This window comes from Centrocercus urophasianus, unplaced genomic scaffold (genome assembly GCF_019232065.1).
Source record: "Centrocercus urophasianus isolate 14NV4802_14NV808 unplaced genomic scaffold, USGS_Curo_1.0 seq_73, whole genome shotgun sequence".
In the NCBI taxonomy this organism is placed as follows: domain Eukaryota; kingdom Metazoa; phylum Chordata; class Aves; order Galliformes; family Phasianidae; genus Centrocercus; species Centrocercus urophasianus.
The window spans coordinates 7,534,649-7,557,767 of record NW_024885344.1 but is presented as its reverse complement, the minus strand read 5'-3'; the positions used below and the strand labels follow the sequence as shown (position 1 = coordinate 7,557,767).

Genomic DNA, 23,119 nt, shown 5'->3' with positions numbered 1-23,119 from the left:
AGCAGCACCTCAAAGTGTCAGAGCTTGACAGACCTGGCAAAAAGTGATTTAGCAGGCAAAAAGGAAAACTCTTCAGTCATGGGGTCTCATTCTGATTAGGGGAAGACACAGCAGTGCTAAGGCAAGTCATTATGGAACTCCTAGCTTGTTACAGACTCCACAGTACAAATGAGTCACTTCAGCTGTGCCCGGTTCACTTGAGACTGTTTAAATAATTTTTAAAAGCATCAGCTCCAGGCATTTGCATTGTCTGTCCTAAAAGAAAACTGCATCCAGCCAGTAAGACATAAAGATGCATATATGAGTTTTGAAACACAAACTCTACAGCAGTAGTGGGATACCAGCAAGCATTAGAAAATGGTAAAGCAGAGACCTTGATGAGAAACCTGAATGACACCTTTGGCACAGAGGAGGCAGTGTTCTAGGAGAATCTATATCTAACTGCACAAAGAGAAGAAGAGAAAGTCTGCAAGTACCAGGACATCAGTATGCAGCTCAGCTTGTTCCCCATCCAGCGACATGGCAGAGACAGTGAGACTGACAGAGGGAGCAAGGCCTGACGTCTCGCACAACGCTGGCTCAGTCTTTATTGCTGCTGGAGTCAGTTCTGAACCCAGACACCAGTCCTCATTTTCCAGGTCACCTGCCAGGGAAGGAAATTGGATACCACATGTTTAGGTCAGGGACAGAGAGACTACAAATGAAAATAATGTCATCCCTCCTCCAGAGAAGGGAAACAAACACAGAAGACATTTCAGTCCATCAACACCACTCTGCCCTTCCTATTCACCTCTCAGTCAATGCAGACAACTGTGCTGTTTCGGGGCTGTAACCTAATCCTAGCCCCAGGATACACAGAGGAGCAGTGCAGAAAGACACAGAGCACTAATCACTGCATACTGCCAAAAGCTGCTAGCACCCAGCAAAACAAGATTAAACAAGTGTTGGATAGAGCAGCCAGGGAGCCATGTCCTACACACCTAACTTAAGTTGACTCCATTTTATTCATTCTTGTAGAAGTACTGCTTAGCCAGCCTTCTGCTCCTTCTGCTGCCCGCAGTCATCACATACCTGGAGCGGTGATATTACACTTCTAAGAACAAAGGATTTTTCACTCTTTCAAATTCAAGACTTTTTCCCTAAGGATTCATTTAGTAAGTATAAAAGGGGACAATGGCTTTGATGATTTCACAGGAGAACAGTACCATGGTGATCACGCTAATTTCCTCCCCAGAGCGTTTGGGAGACACAGCACAGAATGCAGAGTTAGACTGGCAGCAATGAAATGTGCATCACATGTTGGCAGAACTGGCTGCAGAGACCAACTTCTTAAAAAGAAAGCTTACTGCCATCTTTCACTGAACAAAGCCAAAGGGTTTGCCTTGAATTGTCAAGAACTAGAAGGAGGTTGATGTGGTAAGTTGCTTGCTTCCCACTTGTATTCCTGGAAGCCACTTTGAAGAGAGATGTAGATATATTTTTGGCAAAATTGCAATTCTACCTTCAAAAAATCCCATTCCTAGAGCTAACGTTCCGTAGAAGGTCTTCTTTCCTCTTGGAGAAGACTACTCCTCACTGCTGCACCATAGCACAGTCCGCTGCCATAACTTGCCAGCAGCTGCAAGGGTCATAATCCATAAATCAAGCAGTTGGATTGCAAGGACAAACATACATAAAGGAAAAGGGTGTTGATCTCTCTTTCAAAGCCCTCCCTGCTTTTATATTCAGCATTTGTTGCATATATGGAATTAAAGCAGCAAGCAAGCACGTACACATAGATAAGTACAGTTAGGACATGGCAACACAGTTTTGAACTATCTGGACGCAGCATCAACTGCTAGGAGTTTTCAGGGCACTGTGGCTATGCCACCAACAGTCTGTGAAGCTGATATAAGGCCTCTACACATTGAGCTGGTGGGATGTCACCAGCTGCAGGCAGGTAACAAAAATAAGAGCGGTCTGAGAGCCTCTGTGTTTGTCTCAGCTACTATTAAGACCACACAGGCATCTGGCACACAGGCGCTTGGTGGGGGCTGAGCGACTGCAAGAAGGGAGAAGAATGCACGTGGCCAGTGCTAGTCATTACTTTGTGGTGGACCTCACCTCCACCATTGGCAAGGAAAGAGGTAATTTGAGAAAAGACACACCAAGGAATTAAAACTGAAAATATGTATCCTGTAATCAGATGCTCTAGAACAGCAAGCCAAACTCCGCCAAGAAAGTGAATGGTAAGGCAAGGGCTAAACACTGTACTTAAATTGCTTGAAGTGCTTAGTCCCAAAGCTTTCCAGGAAACACAGAACAATGAAAATGGAAGTATTTATGAAAAGAAAAACAAACTAACAAAACAACAACAAACAAAAAAACAGGTAGCATTAGCGTTGTCTAAATATTAACTTGGGAGAGGGGACACTGCTCTTTTTGCACTCTGTCTGCATGTCTCATAAACACAAGAATGTCATTCCATAGAATCTCAGAATCAGAAGAGTTGCAAAAGACCTCTAAGATCACCTAGTCCAACCATCCACCAACCTCCAGTATTTCCAGACTAAACCATGTCTCTTAGTACAACATCTAAACGTTTCTTGAACACCTCCAGGGATAGTGACTTCACCACCTCTCTCCAATTCTGGAGAAAAAATTGTTCCTAATATCCAACCTGAACTTCCTCAAGAACAGCTGTTCCCCCTTGTCCTATCACTAGTTACATGGGAGAAGATGTTGACCCCCACCTTGCCACAACCTCCTTTCAGGTTGTAGGGAGTGATGAGGTCTTCACTGAGCCTCCTCTTCTTCAGACTGAACAAACTCAGTTCACCCAGCTGCTTAGTACAAGACTTGTGCTCCAGACCCCTCACAGCTTTATTGCCCTTCTCTGGACATCTTGTAGCGAAGAGCCTAAAACTGAACACAGTATTCCAGGTGTGTCCTGAACAGAGCTGAGTACAGAGGGATGATCATTTTGCTGCTCCTGCTGGCAACACTATTTCTGATACAAGCCAGGATGCCATCAGCCCTCTTGGCCACCTGGGCACAGTGCTGGCCCACACTCAGCTAAGCATCAACCAACACCCCCAGGTACATTTCTTCCAGCCACTCTGCCCCAACCCTATACAATTGCCTGGGGTAGTGTCCAAAGTGTGGGACCTGGCAATTGGTCACATTAACTTCATCCCATTGTCCTCAGCCCAGCTATCCAGCCTGTGCAGATCCCTCTGTAGGGCCTTCCTACCCTCAGGCAGATCCACATTTGCACCCAACTTGATGTCATCTGCAAAATTACTGAGGGTGCACTCAATCCCTTGTCCAGGTCATCAACAACGACACTAAATAGGACAGGCCCCAGTACCAACCCCTGGGGAACACCACTCCCGATGGATTGCCAGCTGTATTTAAATGTTTAAATGTTTTCACCTCCACCCTGCACCCAGCCCTTCTGCCAGTTCTTTATCTAGCAAAGAGTGTACTTGTTCAAGCCACAGGCTGTCAGCTTTTCTAGGAGAACACCGTGGGAGATGGTGTCGAAGACTTTGCTGAAGTCTATGTAGACTGTGTTGACAGCCTTTCCCTAATCCATCCAGAGGGTCACTTGATCATAGAAGATCAGGCTGGTTAAACAGGACCTGCCTTTCATGAACCCATGCTGGCTGGGCCTGATCCCTGGTTGTCCTACACATGCCATGTGATCTCACTCAAGATGATCTGTTCCATAACCTCCTCTGGCACCAAGATCAAGCCAACGGGCCTGTAGTTCCCCAGATCCTCCTTACAAACTTTTCTGTAGATGGAAGTCATACTGGAAAACCTCCAGTCCTCTGGAGGACCAGGAACACTGATAGAAAGCAGAAAAGCGGCTTGGCTGTCTCCTCTGCCAGCTCTCTGAGCACGCTTAGGTAGAGTAGTAGGTCTCTAACTGTTTCCATCTGAATTGTAGGGGGTTTGTTCTGCTCCCCATACCAAGCTTCCTGGTCAGCGGGTAGACTACCCCAAGGATAACTGATCTGACTTTTAAAGTCAGATCTAAAGAAGCCACTGAGAACCTCAGCCTTTTCCTTATCCTTAGTGCCATTCCGCTGACAGCAATCACTGGTCAGTGGGTGAGTGCACCCCACCCTATTTGCTCTGTGTGGACCATTCAGATAGAACACCAGAGTGGTAGCTTTGCCTGGAAATCCATTATCCCTTGGTAAATGCAACTTTCAAACGTTTCTTTGGATAACTTCTTCCAAAGCCTCCCCAGTAGGGTGCTATACACTTGCTGTCTCTCTCACCTCTGGTTCAAGCTGCACTGTGGCAGTACTAGCAGTTGCAAGCTACTTTAGACTCCCTGTGGGAGAGAACGTTATGTATAAATGAGAGTTATCAGTGAACCATCTAATTAGCCCTGCACTTTGAGATTTGTGTTACCATGCAAGTGGAAGAGTAGCCTAGCCGTGGGTGCCCAGGGAAACAGGGCACAGCCTCTAAGACTTTGCTTTGTGATCTTTATCATTTCTAATCCCTGGATTCATCACAAGGATGCTGGCCATCAGCCCATCACTCTCCTCCGCTGGGACCTAAGCATGCTGCCTGACCTGACACCCCGCCATCACCGCTCAGCTCCGCACCAACTGCTCCAAGTTATTCCAGGCACTAAAGCTATTCTGACCAACTCACAGGTTTTCAGAGATAGCAACATGGTGCATTTAACACTGAGATAACTTTGAAGAACTGCATTTGTCTGGTCTTTGACATTGCCTTTTAAGCATGGTGACAGCTGTCATTCCAGATGATCAGCTCTCTGAAAAGAAGGGATGGAGCAATGCACTGGTCAAATTCCACCCTCACATCCCCCTCTTCCTGATTTTCCCAAGCCCTTATTACACATTCATTATCACAGTTGGCATTGTGTAACGAGGCACTTTCTTTTGATGCATTCTTAATCCACCGCTAATCTCTCCTCAGATCTTCAAGGACATTTTCCTCTCTCCTTTCTCCACTTCCTGAGCACATTTGGTTGACATTACCTGAAAATCATTATTAGTTTATTCCTATAACAACTCCTAGAAGCTTCATCTGCTCTGCCAAGCCCTGATCTAGCAGAACAAGGGAGAATTACTTGCCAAAACTCCTTGAGAAAACTGCAAAAAACAAGATAAATTTAGGCACATGGGGAAAAACTGAACAGACTACGAAACACTGGTAATACAGGCATGGTACACCTTTTGAGACATCATTATTTCTGGTGGAGGTGCCTGAAGAACCATGGCAAAGGTTTCATGGAAGGACGAGAACAAGCACAGAGTTGCACATGAAATCTCGAAATGAAAGGGCAATGGAGGATGGCTCAAGAGATGTACCAGAGGAGAAAGGAGGTCTTCTCGAAACCTAGTGAGTCATGCTGTGGAAACAGTAGGTGACTGGGGTCTAGAAATTGAAGGTAAATACTCATCATTATATCCAACATGATCCAAGAGGCACAAGTGAACTAGTAAGACAGAGACCAAAACAATAGACTGAGAAAATGCCCTTCTAGATGGATACCAATAAAGCAACGGTGTACTACCAAGTTGAGACAAAATATGTTGCATGTCATTCAGGGATAAGAAAAGAAAGCCTGAGCAAGAGATTTAGCTAGTTGAATGGCTAGGAAAAGCTACATCCTAAAGATTGTCGCTTTGGTCATTAAAGATCTCTTCCCATCCTGAAAATCCTGACAACAAAGTTCACTGCTGAGCAAATGATCCTGGTTGCTAGGATCTGCCTGCCAGTCAATACTTCCTACGAATCTCAGAGCTCTGTCATGCAAGGACTCTAGATGAGAACCATTTCAGCAAGTCCATGGATACCAAGCATTTGGCACATTAAATCTGTCACTTAAGCAGTCCATAGTTTACAAAATCCCAGATCCTATGTGCAGTGTTCAAGCACTGCTTAATTGCATGCACAGTCTGTAAACTGAACATCGCAGTTTGCAAAGCACCCTGGTATTAAGAAACATCTATGAAGGTTTATTTCAGTGTATTATTGTAATGACATAAATCTAAAAATAGCAATGTCATGATGTGATCCAAAGCTCTCTCTTTAGAACCTGTGTCTTACCCAACACATAGAGTGCACAGCACTCCCTCAACTGAGGAGCTCTACCATGTTTTGTTATTCTCATTGCTTCCTGATGCACAGTATCATCTCTCCTTTACCAAATGCAATTCAAATTCAGTTCCCACAGAGCTGTTTAATTCCCTCCTAGGGCACAGTCAAAATACTTCACCAACCTGAATTAATTTCCACGGTGGTCCTGAAAATTCAAGTGAGCCATGCAGAGATTGAGGCCACAAAGTACCTAGTAATTTAAAATGACCAACTGGAGACACTGGCAATTGGATTTTTCAGGTGATTTAGCATTGCTATTATATTTCACTTAATCAAAACATAGTATGCACTGAGTTCAGGTACATGAACATCTAGTACTTCTGCATCTAGTATCAGGTATATGAGCATCTAGTACTTCTGCAACTTAATCTTCAGTTTCAAACCAAACATCCAAAAAATCCAACTCATCACAGCAAAGAAGTGTTTGTGGCACTTGAAACTATGATCTCTCATGTCCAAGAAGAAAAATTATATTTCTTTAGAAAGCTTTTAAGTGCTGCTTTTGTCATTAGGCTGTCTCACTTTCCCTGTAGACTCATTTAGCATTTTCCACATTCTTTTAAAACAAACAAAATCCAAAATCAGAACAAGGTAGGTAGCTTACAACATGCCAAACCAAGTTCAGTCAGTGACACAAAAAACTTTAAGCATGACCCTTGCTTTCCCAGCTGTACTCATCATGTATCCTGCTTGGTTCCAGGTACAAGACTGGCAACACATAAGACAATGTGTACGCAATAAAGCAGGAAAGGATGCTCAAAATAAGATGCATTCCCCTCTGTGCTGTAAGTACAAGTACTGCACGTGGTGTATATTTACACAGACTGCCCATGTAGCAAACAAATCTCTTCTCTCCTTCAGCTTTATCTCAAAACCCCTAACACTGTCCCTGATTCAAACATCTGCTGTTAAAATGGACAGTGATAGTCAGATCATCCACCACGCATACTACAAGCAGACTCCCTTTTACCTTTCCTTTCTCCACATCACTACACCACAAAGCGAAAAGGCCGTTCAACAAAAACTTAAGGCCTTGAAAATTCATTATGAACACTGAGTCACAGAAGTGCTTGGGTTTTGATGTACAATACACCCAAGTTTTTAATTTCTCTATGTGCTGCCCACCACGTATTATGATGTCAGTCTGAAATAAAAATGGAGATCAGAGCTCCTCTAAGCATCACAGCTGATGCAATAGTCGGTACATACTATTTAGGCATAGATGAAAAACACATACAACCAAAAAAGGCTGTGTTTGTGCAGCAACCAAAACACCACCTCTACAGATTCCTAACTTTGTACTTTCAGCTGCCAATGTTTTCTATGAAGGATCCTGTAACTGGAGGGGGAAGGAAAACAAAATAAAGCAACCCACATACTTTGCTATGCTTATGGTTTCCATTTCTATAAAAATCAATCAAAACTCTCCCACAGAGCTCTCAGGTAGCCGCCCATTGCTGAAGGAAGAAGCCAGGTTTCTCCCTTCTCTTAAAACAGCTACTTGGATGCTGTGGTAACTTAGAGGACAGAACTACTTTTGCCCTTGGGTTTGTCTACAAGGCTGTTAAGAACTTGTCAAAATATGGCAAGATTAATATGTATTACTTATACGCACATTAAAAAATACATATATATTGTTAATATATTTTATATATATGTGTGTGTGTGTGTGCAATATATACATATGCAAATATATATATATTTTAGTCCTAGTCTCTTAACAACACCATGTGCCACTTTCTGGGATAATTCATATTTCTCTGTTGAGCTGCAATGTCTTACTTCTTCCTTTTACCACAGAATACTATTAGAAAGCAGGGTAGTAAAAAGGAAAAATAAGGTCAGAAGTATTTACTTCATCTGTACAGTTTACTTCACAGAGAAAGAGTTTCTAGCTAGCTTTGCTTGCCCCCCCCCCCCCGCTTTTTTTTTACTTTATTTACTTCTATCCAACATTATACTTTATTTTATAAAGATGAATTTTTCAACTTCTCCCAATATACCAACTCCTCTCCTGAGAAAAAGTAAATCAACTCAGTATTGACTAAATTTCACCTTCTGTGATGGATGTATGGAGAAAGAGAGCTAATGAAATAACTAAGAAGATCTCCCTTGCTCCCTACTTTCAATTCAGCACTGTTCATTGAAGAGTTTAAAAGAGCCATGTTTTGCAAGCACAGCCAAGTTGAATCAGTGATTTGCTCTGTATTTTTCGGTAAATGAAATTAGAGATGCACTACACATTCCAACCCGCCCTCACCCAAGTGACAAAAATGCAAGTGCTCAGCAAAAAAAAAAGTGATTTTGACCTCTTTTTCCTGCGGTATAAAGGAAGGCGGCATCACTAGGCAGTCACATGAAGTACATACCATCAAACCTTATCTTCAACATGCACACACAAAAAAAGCATGCCACCATAACTACCATGCCACATTGTAATCATGCAGAAAACAGATGGATATGCTGAATGTCATTTGAAACAAGCCTGCAGATAAGACAAGTGGAAGTACTTGAGGGTTATCCTTACACATATAAGCAGGATGAAGAGGCTGTCTATGTGTCCTCCAAGTTCACTGTCCAAGCAATAGATAAAATAGCTAGAATGTATTAATGAATAATAAGCATGGCCTAAGCCACTCTGAACAAGGGTTGGAGCCATGCTTGCAGCACAGGTCTGTGTGTGCTTTTTGGTCAACGTCCGGCTCTTGTCTAGACCCACCTCAGGGAAGGCTGACTGCCCCCTTGTCCTTCTCATGTCTTGGCTCACATAGCCCCTCAGTAGACACAATACCCCTTCATAACACATGAAACACTTGGGCCTCACAGTGAGGAAAGAGACCACAGCCACCCCCACCTCTAGTAATGATAATGACACCAGATCCCTTGAAGCAGCCTCCACAAACACAACACTGTTTGACCAGCAAACACTGGGATCCTTTTTAAAGCACCAGGAAGGAAAGATGAGGAGCAGTGATACACAGCCATCCCAACACATGGCAGAAGCAGCAAAAGAAGCAATAGCTAAACCGTTTCCTCCCCGCTCTTGTTTATTATTCTTATGGGGAGAACAATGTTATTCCTATAGCATCACCCTTAACAAATGTGGGAATGAGATGCTGAAAGAGGGGCGGCAAGCACTCCAATGCCAGTCACAAAATTGCTGTTTTACAAAAAAGCTTTCACTGCTCTGCAGATATGCTTGTGCCTTATAAGAAACTATTCTGGGAATCAAATCCCACCTTAAAAGAAGAGGAATTTAGGCCTCCAATGCTATCTAAGCTCTCCTCTCTCTTTTCCAAGCAAAGAACCCTTTGCTTTAAGATCAGCTTTTACCACATCAGTCTGTGCCTCTTGCCACTATGTCAGTTGATCATCCATCCCCCTGTACTCAGCACTGATGAGGCCACACATAGAGAGGCCTCCAGTTTTGGGCCTCTTGCTACAGAAAAGACATCAAGGTGCTGGAGCATGTCAAGAGAAGAGCAACAAAGCTGCCTGAAGTACAAGTCTTATGGAGGGAGGCTGAGAGAATTGGAGTTGTTCAGTCTGGAGAAGAGGAGGCTCAGGGGAGACGTTATTGCTCTCTACAGTGACGTGAAAGGAGGTTGTGGTGAGGTGGGGGTCAGCCTCTTCTTCCACATAACAGTGACAGGGTGAGAGGGAACGGCCTCAGTATGCACCAGAGGACGTTCAGGTTGGATATCAGGAAACATTTCTGCTCAGCAAGAGCGATGCTGCAGTGGCACAGGCTGCCCAGGGAGGTGGTGCAGTCACCGTCCTGGAGGTGTTCCAGAGCCGTGTGGATGTGGCACTGAGGGACGTGGGCAGTGGGCATGGGGGGATGGGATGGTGGTGGTTGGACTGGGTGATCTAGTGATCTTTCCAACCTTTTTTTTTTTTCCTTCTCCTTTAGAAGATTCTGATGTCTTTTTTGAAAAATTATTCATAAAAGTACTACGTTCAGTTAACAGTAATCTCTCAGCTTTCCAAATTTTTATCCCCGCATGGATGCTCTGAAGGCATATCCATCCACATGAAGGCAGCAATCAGGCTTTGAGGCACATGAAAAGGTCTTAATGGTCCCAGAAAAACCACTAAGCGAACATGAACTCCCAGTGCAACTGTATAGCTACAAGAGAATGAGATCACTGGTTCCAGAAACAGCAGGACTGGAAGTGGGAGGAGTATTCCCCTAATATTCGTAATTTGTGAAACTGGCTCCTGTGGTTACTTTGTGGAGAGTTTTAAAAAGGAATTGCACACATTCCTTTATTTAGAAAGGAAATGCAAGAATAGTTCAATGTCCAGAAGATAACCTAATAGGACAGCACAGAAGTGCTGTTCATTTAAACTCTATCCAAGCAGAACTCAAGAGAGAACTTAATCACAGCCCACAAAAACCTGGGGAAAGAGGCTTCTGAGAACAGATGGTTCTCTGCTCCAGCAGGGAAAAGGCCATAAAGAGACCTGACATGTGGAACTGGAAGCTAAAGAAGGACTGACTGCAAGCACAGTTGTATGTTAAAACAGTAAGTGTAAGTGATCACCAAAATGCCCACCTCTAAATCAGAACTGACATTTTTCAGATGCACTGATGCAGAAGTTTTAGGCTTGACTCAGAGCGAGCTATAGAGATTTTGGACCTCAGACACGTTAAAGGTCAGAAACCTTTTCATACTTCAAAACTGCAGATGCTGATAAAGACTGACTGCTACCCCTCCTCGTAAAAATGCTCAAATTCAAGTTACCATTGCTAAATGGCTTCCTCCCCATAAATAAACAAAAATTAAAAAATAAAAAACACAAAAAATTGCATTTGTATGTACTTGCAAACATTATCAGTATGGCATTCACAGCACCTTTTCAAAACACAAGATTTTTTTTTTTTCAACATAGAGCAGAGAAGTTCAATGAGATGCAAACAATGGAAACTGATTTGGTAGTGGAAGAAAAATAGACAGAAATAAGACAGTACATATGAATATCACCTGTATTTATGTATTATATTCTATAAATAAAACCTATTATACATATAATAAATACGATGAGTTATACATATATACACATACATATTATGCATATACATGCATAAAATGTATGTGTATGCATATAAAATGTATGAAGACAAACTGGAGCCTTGAGCCCACAGGTGCCTCTATGCAAAATGATAGCATGTGACTTGGATTACTGCATGCAGACTCTGTACATAAAGAAGCATTTCCCTGTACAAAGCACTGTGTAGGATAAGGACTGGATTTGTCAATGTGGAGCTATCTGCAGTGGAGAAATGGAAACAATTTTGTGAGTTCCCTCCCCTTTCCTAAAACATGCAGGGAAATGGAGATGAAGCTTAAAAGGGAACTTAGGCTTCAAAAGTGCACTGAAGGGAAATATAACCTCAGCAATAATAATTTTAAAAGCCCAGTAACAATACAGGTTATATTCTGGGGCGAGCCTGAGTTTTGGTGCAAGCAAACATAAAAGAGAAACATTCCATTTCTGCAGCAATCACTGTCAAACTTTTAGCCAAGGCAAGCTGCTTCAAACCCAAGAGCAACTTCAAAGCATTCCTGGGAAGGAAAGCATGAACAGGAGGGCAGGTGAAGACCAAGACAAGCCTCAGAAACAGAGCCCTCAGGGGACTGGGAAAGGAGGGCACCCAGCCATCTGACCACAATTTCAAGAGAAAAACCATCCAAACGAGTAGTTGGCTGCCCAACCTCTCACCCGTGAGGCTCACCAAGTGAAAAACAAACATAAAAGCCAAACACGTGCCAACCTTGAGACACTGTCCACTTGCTGCAGTTGATCCCAAAGGATGAAAAGCCCCATGCAGCTGCTGCAGCCCCTGCTTGTAGGTTTTTACCTACAGACCTCACACATCCAAAACAAGGGGCAGCTGCTGTTTCAAGAAGTTTGCACCTACAACACACAAGGCAAGGGCTGAGAGAGAGGGGATGGACCCCACACTTGTACCACAAATCACGCAGGAGGCTAACCAGTGTTTCTGCTGAAACTCCTGGCTTCCCTTGCTGCTTGCTGACTTCAGCCTTCCCTTCCAAAGGGATGCAGAGACAGGAAGAGTGGAGAAACACGTACCAACTGTAATAGAAAGCAAAGATTTTCTTTCCTAACCATTTATGGCTGTCAAGCAAACCTGCATCCTAAAATCCCTAACAGGACCCTTATCAGTCAGCCTTATCTTCTGCCTCCCCTCCCAGCTTCCTGATATCTTCCCAAGAAGTTTTTTCCACTTCACAACAACCCGCCATACTTCTTTGCAGCTACACTGCAGTTGTCTCTTAAAACCCATAGTTTACAAACAGAAAGCAGAAACCTTCTCTGACAGGAGTGGCAGAACCAGTACAGCTCCTCAGTACCTGCAATGCAACCTCCTTTCTCACGGCAAGACATGGATCCCTTCCCAGGCCAGGATCCTTATTCTCCAGCTCCAGCAAACACAAGCGTACAGGTAGCCAGCTGCAAGCAAGCAGCCCAAACCTATAAACCTCTTTCAAATATCTCTAGTCTTAAAAGTTTATGCAATATGAATATAATAGATTCTTGGGAAGGATAAACTTGGACTAGGGGAAATGGATCCAAGTTGAAGGAGGGAAGATTTAGGTTGGATGTTAGGGGGAAGTTCTTTACAAGGAGAGTGGTTAGGCCCTGGAACGGGCTGCCCAGGGAGGTTGTGGATGCCCCATCCTTGGACGTGTTTAAGGCCAGGTTGGACGGGGTCCTGGGCAACCTGATCTGAATGTGTGTGTTTGGTGGCCCTGCTAGGCAGGGGGGTTGGAACTACATGATCCTTGAGGTCCCTTCCAACCCAGGTGATTCTGTGATTCTGTGATAAAAAAATACATACCAGATATCTTGCACACATCTGCTTTAAAGTGGTTACACTTGTCAGTGCATTCATAAACTGAAGATGTAGGGACTAATGCTTTCAGAGAGTGCACATATTAACAACCTGCTAGTGTTCAAAAAAGGTCTTCCACATAAATCTACGGAAATAATCTAAATACAGTGAAATTGGAATAAATAACTTAGGAAAAACTGGTGTTGGGATCCTGATCTTATGGATATTCACATTCACTTTCACATTTACTTTGTAGTCAACAAGACTTCTCAAAAGAGTTGAACCCAGATCTGACACACTTGCCTGGCTTTACACTTCCAGCACTGTTGTTGTTGCTGCTTTTAAACTCTTCAGGCAAGATTTCCCATCAGGATGCTGCTCCAGCTACCCCAAAGTGCTGCTCCCTTGGCTGGGCTATGAATGTACCACTGCTATCTGCAGTGCACCCATTGCCATGGAAACAAACTTCATATTTAAAGAGTATTTTTAAAGACAGGCAGGCAAGGACAAAACCATGCGGAACAAAACCAATCCAACCACCCATCACCCTCTGTGGGGACATCTTACTTCTATCCTACCTGAAGGCTGGACCAGTATGGGGCTCCACAGTTACTTGCAGCTCTCAGGTGGCACCCAAGGGCTGAGCAACAGATTGGCCTCACATAATTAAAATGCACTGAGTTAGAACAGACACACTGTAAGCCAGCTGGCATCTAAATATACGCAAGCACACTGCACTTAAGAAGTTACCTTTGTGGAAAGGAGCTAGCAGCTCCAGGTCATGTTAACAGAACGCCTACTGGAATGAATCCCAGTAAGGACCATAACTGATTCCTTTTTCAAGTACGTATTATCTAGTCAGACAGGCTAAGTAGCCTAGCTCTAGAACACCTCCTCCTTCCTCTTGCCATTCTCTTCTCTCCTCTTTGTCTGTCCATAAACTCCACTGACAAGAAGGGTTAGCACTGTTGCATGCTCTGGGGAACAGGACACCAATGCTCACTGCTAGGACAATCACAAAAGGTCTAAAAAGAGACTTGTAAGAAGAAATATCACATTGTTGACTTCAACTGCAGCAAGAGTTCAGCAGCCTGCCCAGTAGGGTAGTTATTTGGAAAAGGTAACTTTTTTGTCTATTCTTTACACTAGCCCCTTTGCCAAGGGAACTGGATTTCACCAGTGCTGCCAAGAGCACTATGTACCTCCACCATCTAACAGTGCAGATGGTCTCAATCTTCAGCACCAAGTCCTGCAGTACTGCCACCTGCAAAATCTCCCTCTCCCTTTTTCACAGAGTCAGGAGAGGTCGTGAGAGTGATTCCAGGGTAAAGATTAAATAAAATCCCAAACATCAGGAACAACTCCTCCACCTCCTCCTCCTCTCTTATGAAACACTGCAGAATGAGCAGAAGATGAAATGCTTTCCATTCATTTTCTATTTTTAAACTCACTTGTTAACGTTTCTTGGCTTTTTAAAATATCATTTGACCAGAGCTCTACTAATTACCCAGTAGTCTCAGCAGCATGAATTTCTTAAGGATTTTTCCCAAAAGGAAACTCCCCTCACATTTAGCCTAGTTTGGAGCTTCTTTCTATTAACTTCTAGGGAAGTTTGCTTTATGAAGTTTCTTGTGCTTCTTCTCCTGTCACAGTAAAAAATATCTGTCATTTCCTTTGAGCATTCATTTTTAAAGATATTCATATAAACCAGTTTGGATATATAGAAAGGCAATGCTTTATGTAGACAATGTTTCCAAATGATTTTTAAAAACCTCATCTCACTTCAAAAAGCCTTCTTGCAGGTTTTATGTATCGTCCTCAGTGAAATGCAGCCAGATTTGTGAAATCTCTAACAGGCCACACCTTGTTTTAAGAGAGCGTTCTGGACTACAGAACTGTCAGCGTATGAAAACTGATGTCTTAGTGGATCTTCTTAAACAACTTTGCTTGTTAATGCTTAGACATAAGTACTAATCTCTCTCTTCTATTACAAAGTGGTTTAGTACTCTACTTCATTTCACTGTGAAGATAATGCTGAACACACAAACATTATTAGGAGTGAAAGTCAGTCTAAGAGTTGCCAGTTATTCATGGCCTTGCTTCTCCACCAGCACTAGCTTTTGAACTCCCTTTTTGCTAGTAGGCATTTACACACCAGAACAAGCAGGTTGGATCCTGTCCTCCCACCGTTCCTGCATTTCCCTTTTTCCCCTCCAGATGTTTATAACTGCTGAATTAAACATAGCTGCTAAAAAATGTTGGTGGTGTTCCTTGTATCCTGTGTAACGCTATTTCCCACTTCTTTTCTCAGAAGTAAAAAAAAAGAAGAAATAAAAAAGAAACAGGACTTCACAAGACAAGTTGACAAGTCACAGGACTTCACAAGACAGGTTTAAAGATCAAGACACATGAAGTTTCATTCCTATACACATACATTTAAAAAACACAAATAAAAGGAGCTGATTTTCATTTTGGGATACTAGAAAGTTCCATTACTCAACATAAGCTATAGTTTAAAGAGGTTTTTTTGTTTGCTCTTTTTTAATAAACCTGAAGTGACGTCAGTTAGAAGGGACCTCTAGAGATCAGCCCCTTGCTCAAAGCGCAGGCAGCTCAGGTAAGGTTGCTCAGGGCTTTTTCTTCCTCAACTTTGAATACCTCCATAGATGATGACATCATCTATGTTCAAGTGTTTGACATGCTCATAGTGAAAAAGGTTTTCTTAACATCCGAGTGGAATTTCCCTGCTTGCAAACTGTATCATTACTTCTTGTGCTATCGCTGTGCACCTCTGAGAGGAGTCCAGATCTGCCTCCTCTGCATCCATGCATCAGAGAGCTGCAGACCACAATAAGACTTCCCCTCTGCCTCTTCTCCTGAAGACTGAAACTCCATCGCACCCTTTCCTTACACATTACGTTGTACAGCACCCAAAAGTCAAGGTGGTCTTCATTTGACTCATTTGATTTATTGGTCTCCATTTATCTTAAACAACCAAAGATTCAGATACATAGAAACAAGTCTATTTCTGGATCTTCTCCCACTTCTTTTGGATGAACCCTTAGTTTTAATGCAATACAGTGCAAAGTTAGTAATTTCTGCTGAGCACAATTTCGCTCTCTATGAACCAATTGCTTGATTCACAATGCCTGCAGACTGAAATCAAACCAATCCCATCTGTAACTTCATTGTAGATATTTTAATTAGCACAGAAGATTCACATGCACCTTTAGCGCACCACTACCCCACCAGGAACATTCCATTACTCCATCATCATGGCAAGCAAACAATGACAAGTAGATCAACACTGATTTTGCACACAGCAGTATTACCTTCATTGAAGTTGTCATCAGTCGAGATGTGGGTCAGCGGTGACTGGGGCCGGGAATCCCCACACAAGGAGTAGCTGTGCTCTGCCTGGATGAGTGGCGCTGGGGATGCTGGAGACAGTTCCACCTCCATCACTTCATTCTTCTCAGACAAGAAGGGATCGTTCAAGAGCTGGCCTAGGACATCTGGTGAGAACTCGTCCAGGAACTCTGTGAAGTGCTGTGGAGATAAAAAGGGAAAAAGTTGTCTCCTTGCCTGTGATGCCAACGACAGAACAATCCTGGTATCTGCAGCAGGCACCCGTGCCAGTCAGTAGAAGGAACAACCAGCCCTGCTCCAGTGAAAACAGAAGAGTTTATGATTAACTCACAATGAAAACAGAAAACAGAAGCACAGCAGCCATGCCCTGAGGCAGCCTCCTTTCTTTCCCTAGAGGTACTCCCTACGCACCCTGCAGGATTTATTGTTAGGATGTGCCTTGTGTGGAATAGAACACTTGGGTGGTCACTGAAGCACAGAGAAGAGAAAGGAAGCAACTCAGGCTCATATTGTCTGCCACCACATATGACAATTCTAGTTGCACAGACATACACCACAATCCAGCAAAAAGAGTCCGCATGTCCCCAGGCAATTCGTTTGCTATACAGTGGAATTCCTGGGTAATTGATACATCTATTCCAGACAAGGCATTCCAGCAAAATTCAGCTTCTGGGCCCTACAACTGGAGCTCCTGGCAGCCACTGCTAATTACTACTTTACCTATTACAATAGCAATGCATTCTATGACTGCATGTACTAGGATAACTTTGTGCTTGTTTCTTACTCAAAACAAGCAGAAACCAAATCTCCCAATCTACTTCCTAGAGAACCCAGTGCAGTTCCCAGCAATATCTAAAGAGACTGCAGCTCTTCTTGTTTTCATTTCAAGTATCAGAAGACTACGGAAGAAACTGTACTGCAAGAAACCATTCCTCCTTGTTTTAGACACAGATAAATCTATTTTGGTACAAAAATATTTGTGCAATGAATCATAATGAGCTTTTCTAAACAATCAGGCATTATCTACCATCTCATATAGGAGTCTTTGTCAACTGGGGCCTGGTCCTATGAAACTCTAAGTCTGCTTGATTTGCTCTGTTTTTGCAGGCAGCACTGATCTTGCCCTTCATCTTGCTCTCTCCTGCAGAAACAAACACAGAAATTCAAGATCTGGCTTCCTGTAGGGAAGAATCAAGAACTAGTCCATACTGTATGATTCCACAAGAGAAGCAGTGTGCTTACACTCCTCGCATGCCCTGTACAACACTTGTGGCCTCAAAGCCTGGTGCTAGAATATGCGAGCTCGGGTGGGTCTCACAGAGCCCACCAAGCACCTAAAGAGACACAGCCCCTCCTCCAAATGTTCACCGGTACTAACCGGGACTTCTTTCAAAATTCGTAAGCCTTCAGTCAATTCTGACAGGCACTAAAGAAAACATTTACTGAACATAAGGCTATACACAGAGGAACACAGTTAACTATGCTCAAACAGCAAGCTAGCTAAAATAAAGTGTTTACAAATGGCAAAATGGATTTGTAGTTTCATATTAACTTGCTGTGAATGATAAAACAACTGAACTAACTCTGGAATGACTCAGCAAGGGGGTCATGACCACCTTCGAAAACCTTGTTTTAGTTTCAATACCCAAGAACTCAGTAGCTCTCACAACCAGAGCTGCTTCCCAGCTGCTAAATGTATAAACCACGCTTCCCTATTAGCACAAGATACAACATGACTGCTTCAGTATTTGTACACTGGTTTCAAGACACAGCTGAAAAACAAAACGATCATGGGCTACACGGCTATCTTTAGCAAAATCACACAAAGATTCCTGCATAATACTGTTTCAATACAGAAGAAATTTGTATCAACTGCTGTGTAAATAACTTTCAGCAAATGGAAGAATTAAAGTTAGATTACTTTCGTTTTAAATGGGGAATTTTCTTAATACCACTTCAGGAACAGCAGCAAAGGAAATAAACGTTCAGCTTCTCAAAACCAGACAGAAAGAGGGCTTTGGGGCAGGGAAGGCAGTCCAACACGTTCCTCAACATGCGTGCTTTCTGTTTGTCTGCTGCATCTGCAAAGCTGACAAGCAGCAATCCGCATGGAAGAAATGGAGTACATTTACAGCAGAGCCTTCTGACAGCAAATAAATGCTCTATCTATTCTTAAAATGGTTCTCTAATTTTGTTGTTGTGTTTCCATCTTATTTTTAAAGTCTGCGATGTAACTTTGAACACAGAAGTCCTAAAGAGTGTGCCAGGCCAGGTCACACGGCTGCTGGATTCCACTAAGAGATACAGCTTTAGGGTCTGGACTTCTTAATGATTAGAGAAAATACTGCTTGAGATACAGGAATATTTTGTACGTTACACACATCTCTACCACAGCGAACACATGAAGCCTGCCTTTTTTTTTTTTTCCCCTTAAGAAAACAGTAGTCTATTGAAAGCAACTCCATTTGATTAAAGGTTTCAAAAAGGCATTTGGGCAACAGCTTACAGCTTTTGAGGGAGCAGTGAGACATCAGCCTCCTCACAGTTCCCACCCACACTTAAACTGTTCCTTTCTGCCTTCTCAAGGCACATCCTCCATCCCTCCCACCATTTCCGCATACACCACAGTGGTCAGCAGCAACTTCCAGAGTAGAACATCCACAGAACAGCCCTCCATGCTGATATTGCAGCAATCACCTCTGCGGTGATCACACTCCAGAGGAGGAAAGGGCAAATTAGAGAGGAAGCTGAGAAGACTGCCAGAAATTCAATATCTATTTGGTTGAAAAAGAAAGGAATTCTTTGTCTGTGGCTTTCAGTTTGGCATCTTTCCCCAACAGAGTTTATCTTTAAAAAAAGAAAAAAGAGTACTTGCTTCAGAAATGTGGGTTTTGTTGTTTTGTTGTTGTTGTTGTTGTTGGCAATGGCTTTCTTTTTTAATAAAATACAGCTCTGTTGCAGCTCCTGGCCACCCCGCTATTGGTGCTACAGTGGCACAGGCTGCCCAGGGAGGTGGTGGAGTCACCATCCCTGGAGATGTTCATGAAATGAGTGGATGTGGCAGTTTAGGACATGATCTAGACCAGTCATAGGCATGGGCTGACGGTTGGACTAGATGATCTTATTGGTCTTTCCAACCTTAATGATGATTCTATGATTCTATACCCTCACACCCCACTGCCAGTGACAGCACTAGTTACAGACATTTGTATAAGGAGCGTATTTGAATTAATAAATAGTTCTCTCTATATAGCAAAAATATGTGTTTAGTTGGGATGTGAATCTCTGTAAAAAGCCATTAGGACAGATACAGCCTTATCTTCCCCTTCTCCCAGAATACTTTACAAACAAGCAAAACACCAGGGCTCATGTTTGCAGGGAGAGGGTTGCAGCTCCACGGAGTTTCTGTGCCAATCTGTTGGGACATTTACTCCCGCCTATAAGCCAGGTGCTTTAGGGGAATACAAAACACCTACAGACATCTTCCCCACGGTAAGCAAACAGAGGAGGGTTCCTGCATCCGGGAGCGTGGTGGATTTTGGATGGCTTTTAGCAAGTCATATTTGGCCTCAGCCCAAGTGAGCCGCAGGCTGCAGCTCTCACAGCATTACTGTTCCTGCCAGACAAAGCTCCTTTTCTCCATTTCTGCCTACGGGAAAAGTTTTTTTCTTCTCTGCTCAAATGGACAGCTCTGAAGTGAAACAGAGACTCAGGTTTGGGTCCTTCCATAGGAGTGCTGACTTCTCCAGCCTGAAGTCAGATCAGAGAGTGCCGGTTATCTCAAGCTGTCATGTTATCAGGACTAAGACTGAAACAGAAAACTGGCTTTCAAAGGACTCACTAAAAAAAGCAATGAAGTCGATAGCCCTAAATGATACTCCTTAATTACATTATTAAACAAGTAGCATGCTTTAGTGAGCCTATAAAACACACTACACCCCCTAGGAGGCCTACGCACTTCCTTTGGGTACCTTTGTACCTTTGGGTACAACCAAAGCCCACCCTTCAGGAATCTCAGAGCATGCTGGCCTACACACACTGTGCCAGGGTGCACCTCAGGCATGAATTTGTCCTCATCTCTGGTTTCCTCTCTCACTGTGAGTTAACAGGGAAAATAGGGAATCGTTTCTTCACTTGCTCTCTTGTAGTTTGTCTAAATCAAAGGTACACAGGAGATAAAATACAGAAAGAACCATTTCTAGCTAGTAGCATCAAATATCAGGAAGAGAGGCTACATGAAGATACCATCTCCTTTTCAAGCAACCAAACACACATTTCACAGGCTTCTGCTTATATGGTATCCAAGGAGGTCTGAATAGGATCCACAGCTGCTAACACAAGGATTCAAACTCTAGGGCACCCAGGCAAAGTGCCAGTCGTTAAAGATGGCACATACATGCTTTTCACTCTCAGCAGGCTCAGCTCTAAACTTGGTTATAATGCAAGAGCCATAAAATGCATCATACACAGTTCTGCTTAAGCGTGCAAGTGCAGCATCTACTCATTAGGAGGAAAGTCTTTAGTCAGAGACTGGTGAGGCTGTGGTGCTCAAGACAGGTTGGATGGGGTCCTGGCAGCCTGAGCTGGTGGGTGGCAGCCCTGCCCATGGCAGGGGGTTAGAACTGTTGGGCATTAAGGTCCTTTCCAACCCAAGCCATTCTGGGATTTTATGATAAGGACCTGAAGCAGAAATCTGCTCTTTGCAGCTGAAGAACCATGCCTAGATACTGCTCATGTACTATGGAGGGAGGACTGCACATGTAGTCCTGCTAATGACGATGATGCAGGAGAGAAGTCCATAAATTCCTGCACACCCAAACCCAAGGACACATACTGAAAAGCTCCCTCAGCTTCCAAAGGACCAAGAGAACTGTTCTCAGTACTCACTGGCACTTGCGCAGCAGTTCACTGTCACACAGATTCAGGCAAAAACTCTGCAAGTTTCCAGGCACATCACATCCCTCAAATTCTTCCTCTTCTGGCATTTTTTACATTTGCAGCAGGGAAGCCGGCCAACCCTCATTCTTCTCCAAACTCAGCCACAGATTGAATCACATGGTACACAGCCCTGTCAGCTTTGAGAAGGGCTAATGATGGAGCTCCCAGGAGCCTCACCTCCACAATTCATTCCCACGTGCCCTTCAGGGAACAGAAGAGCTCACCTACTGGCATAGGATGCGTTGATACATCACTGGTTTGAGGCACAGATCCAAGCTACTGCTCCAATGCTCTTACAAGGATGAGAAATAAAGGACAAACTGGCAGCAGCACAGTATTTTTCCTGAATACTGATTCCAAAGATAGGGGCTGAAAGAGAGACAAGATCAACCTTCTCCAGCATCCCCACAGGGAAACTGAGTGGAAAAGCAGGTATCTGCACCCTATACAACTTGATACCAGGGTGCTTACCTTTTGTATGTGTTAATTTGAGGGAGAAGATAGAGGAAAAAGAGAAAGCAACTACATTTGGCAGCGCATATTTGAGAAAAAATCATCTAACAACACACGAACTGTACAAAATCTCAGCTGCCAGAAGACCTCTGGAACAGGCCATAGTCAATATCAATGAGCATGCAACTGCAGGCACATCTAACTGCTCATTCTTAAATGAGACACAGAGATCCTCCCTCCTAGCCTGACTGAGGAGCAGAACAGCTGGAAGATCTTTCTGATGGCAGGAAAAACGTGTTACATACAGCAAACAGAAGAGACCAGGGAGACTGAGGAATGTAAACAGTCCCCCAGGTCACACCTAAAATACACTGATAAAAGTGGAGATTGGCACTACCCTGGCTTATGCCCCTGGTGTGGACAAACAGGGGGGACCTCACATCTCTAGCTGTGCATCTTCTACAGTGTAAGAAAAAATCAAAACCAAGGCACAAAGGAATAATTTGTCAATTACTTTACTACAGTTTTTTAACTGTCTGGTTATTAATTACACTAAAATTGCCTCATTTGCAGGAGAATATGAATGGTAATATGAAATTGGTATTTGAAAACAGCATAGAGATCCACCATAACAGCAGATATGATCATTTGGAGTCTCACACCAGCAATTACTCACTTTAATCACCCCCAAAAATTGGATGGATTAAAAAAATCCACTAAGCGAATAACATTCAGGTTGTGTCATCAACAAAACAAATGCCAGGAAATTCAGAGCTAATGGATTTGCATGGTAATTAAACCTGTACATCTTCCCAACTTGCTCAGGTTACACAGCTGGAAATGCTGAAGTTCATGCTGAGCAAATCTTATAATCCAGCCCATTATGCACACATGCATGCATACACTCCCATTGCAAACACTCAAGTATTTCCAACCCACAACCAGCAAAGCAGCAGCATATTTATTTCAACTAATGGGGGATTTTTCAAGAAGCATATAAATTCCTTTGCTTTCCCGGGCTTCAAAATATTCTTTAGCTTTCTTTAACCTTCCCTTCTCCAAAGAATGTGGGATTTGAAGAGGAAATGAAAAACAAAATTAAACTCTATAGTAACTATGAGTAAACAGAAGTTGGAAAAAAAAGGCAAGGGTGAGCAACGCTGGAGTTCAGTGTCTCCTAAGCCCAACGTCCGCAGGCAGAGAAAAGGATGCTATTGCTCATTCCTAGCATAGGCCTCTTGGGAGTCATTTAAAATAGGAAAATCCTTCTCACACTCCCCTGCCCTTCCCCCAGTGCACAATTCTTGGATCCAGACTCGCTTTCCAACAGGCCGGGTGCATGTTTTGCTATTTCCTTTCCCCATA

At 43.2% G+C, this 23,119-nt stretch overlaps 1 protein-coding gene across 2 annotated transcripts in view; it reads right to left on the bottom strand.

Annotated features, from left to right (window-relative positions):
- Window positions 1–23,119, bottom strand: part of CREB3L2 (cAMP responsive element binding protein 3 like 2) — a 73,224-nt gene that overhangs the window by 18,584 nt on the left and 31,521 nt on the right. For both annotated transcript variants that reach the window (XM_042837744.1, XM_042837745.1), the window contains exons 2-3: window positions 16,327–16,543; window positions 477–643 (exon numbers count right to left, since the gene is read on the bottom strand). In XM_042837744.1, the coding sequence (XP_042693678.1) occupies window positions 477–643; window positions 16,327–16,543 (384 nt within the window). The remainder of the gene's footprint in view (window positions 1–476; window positions 644–16,326; window positions 16,544–23,119) is intronic.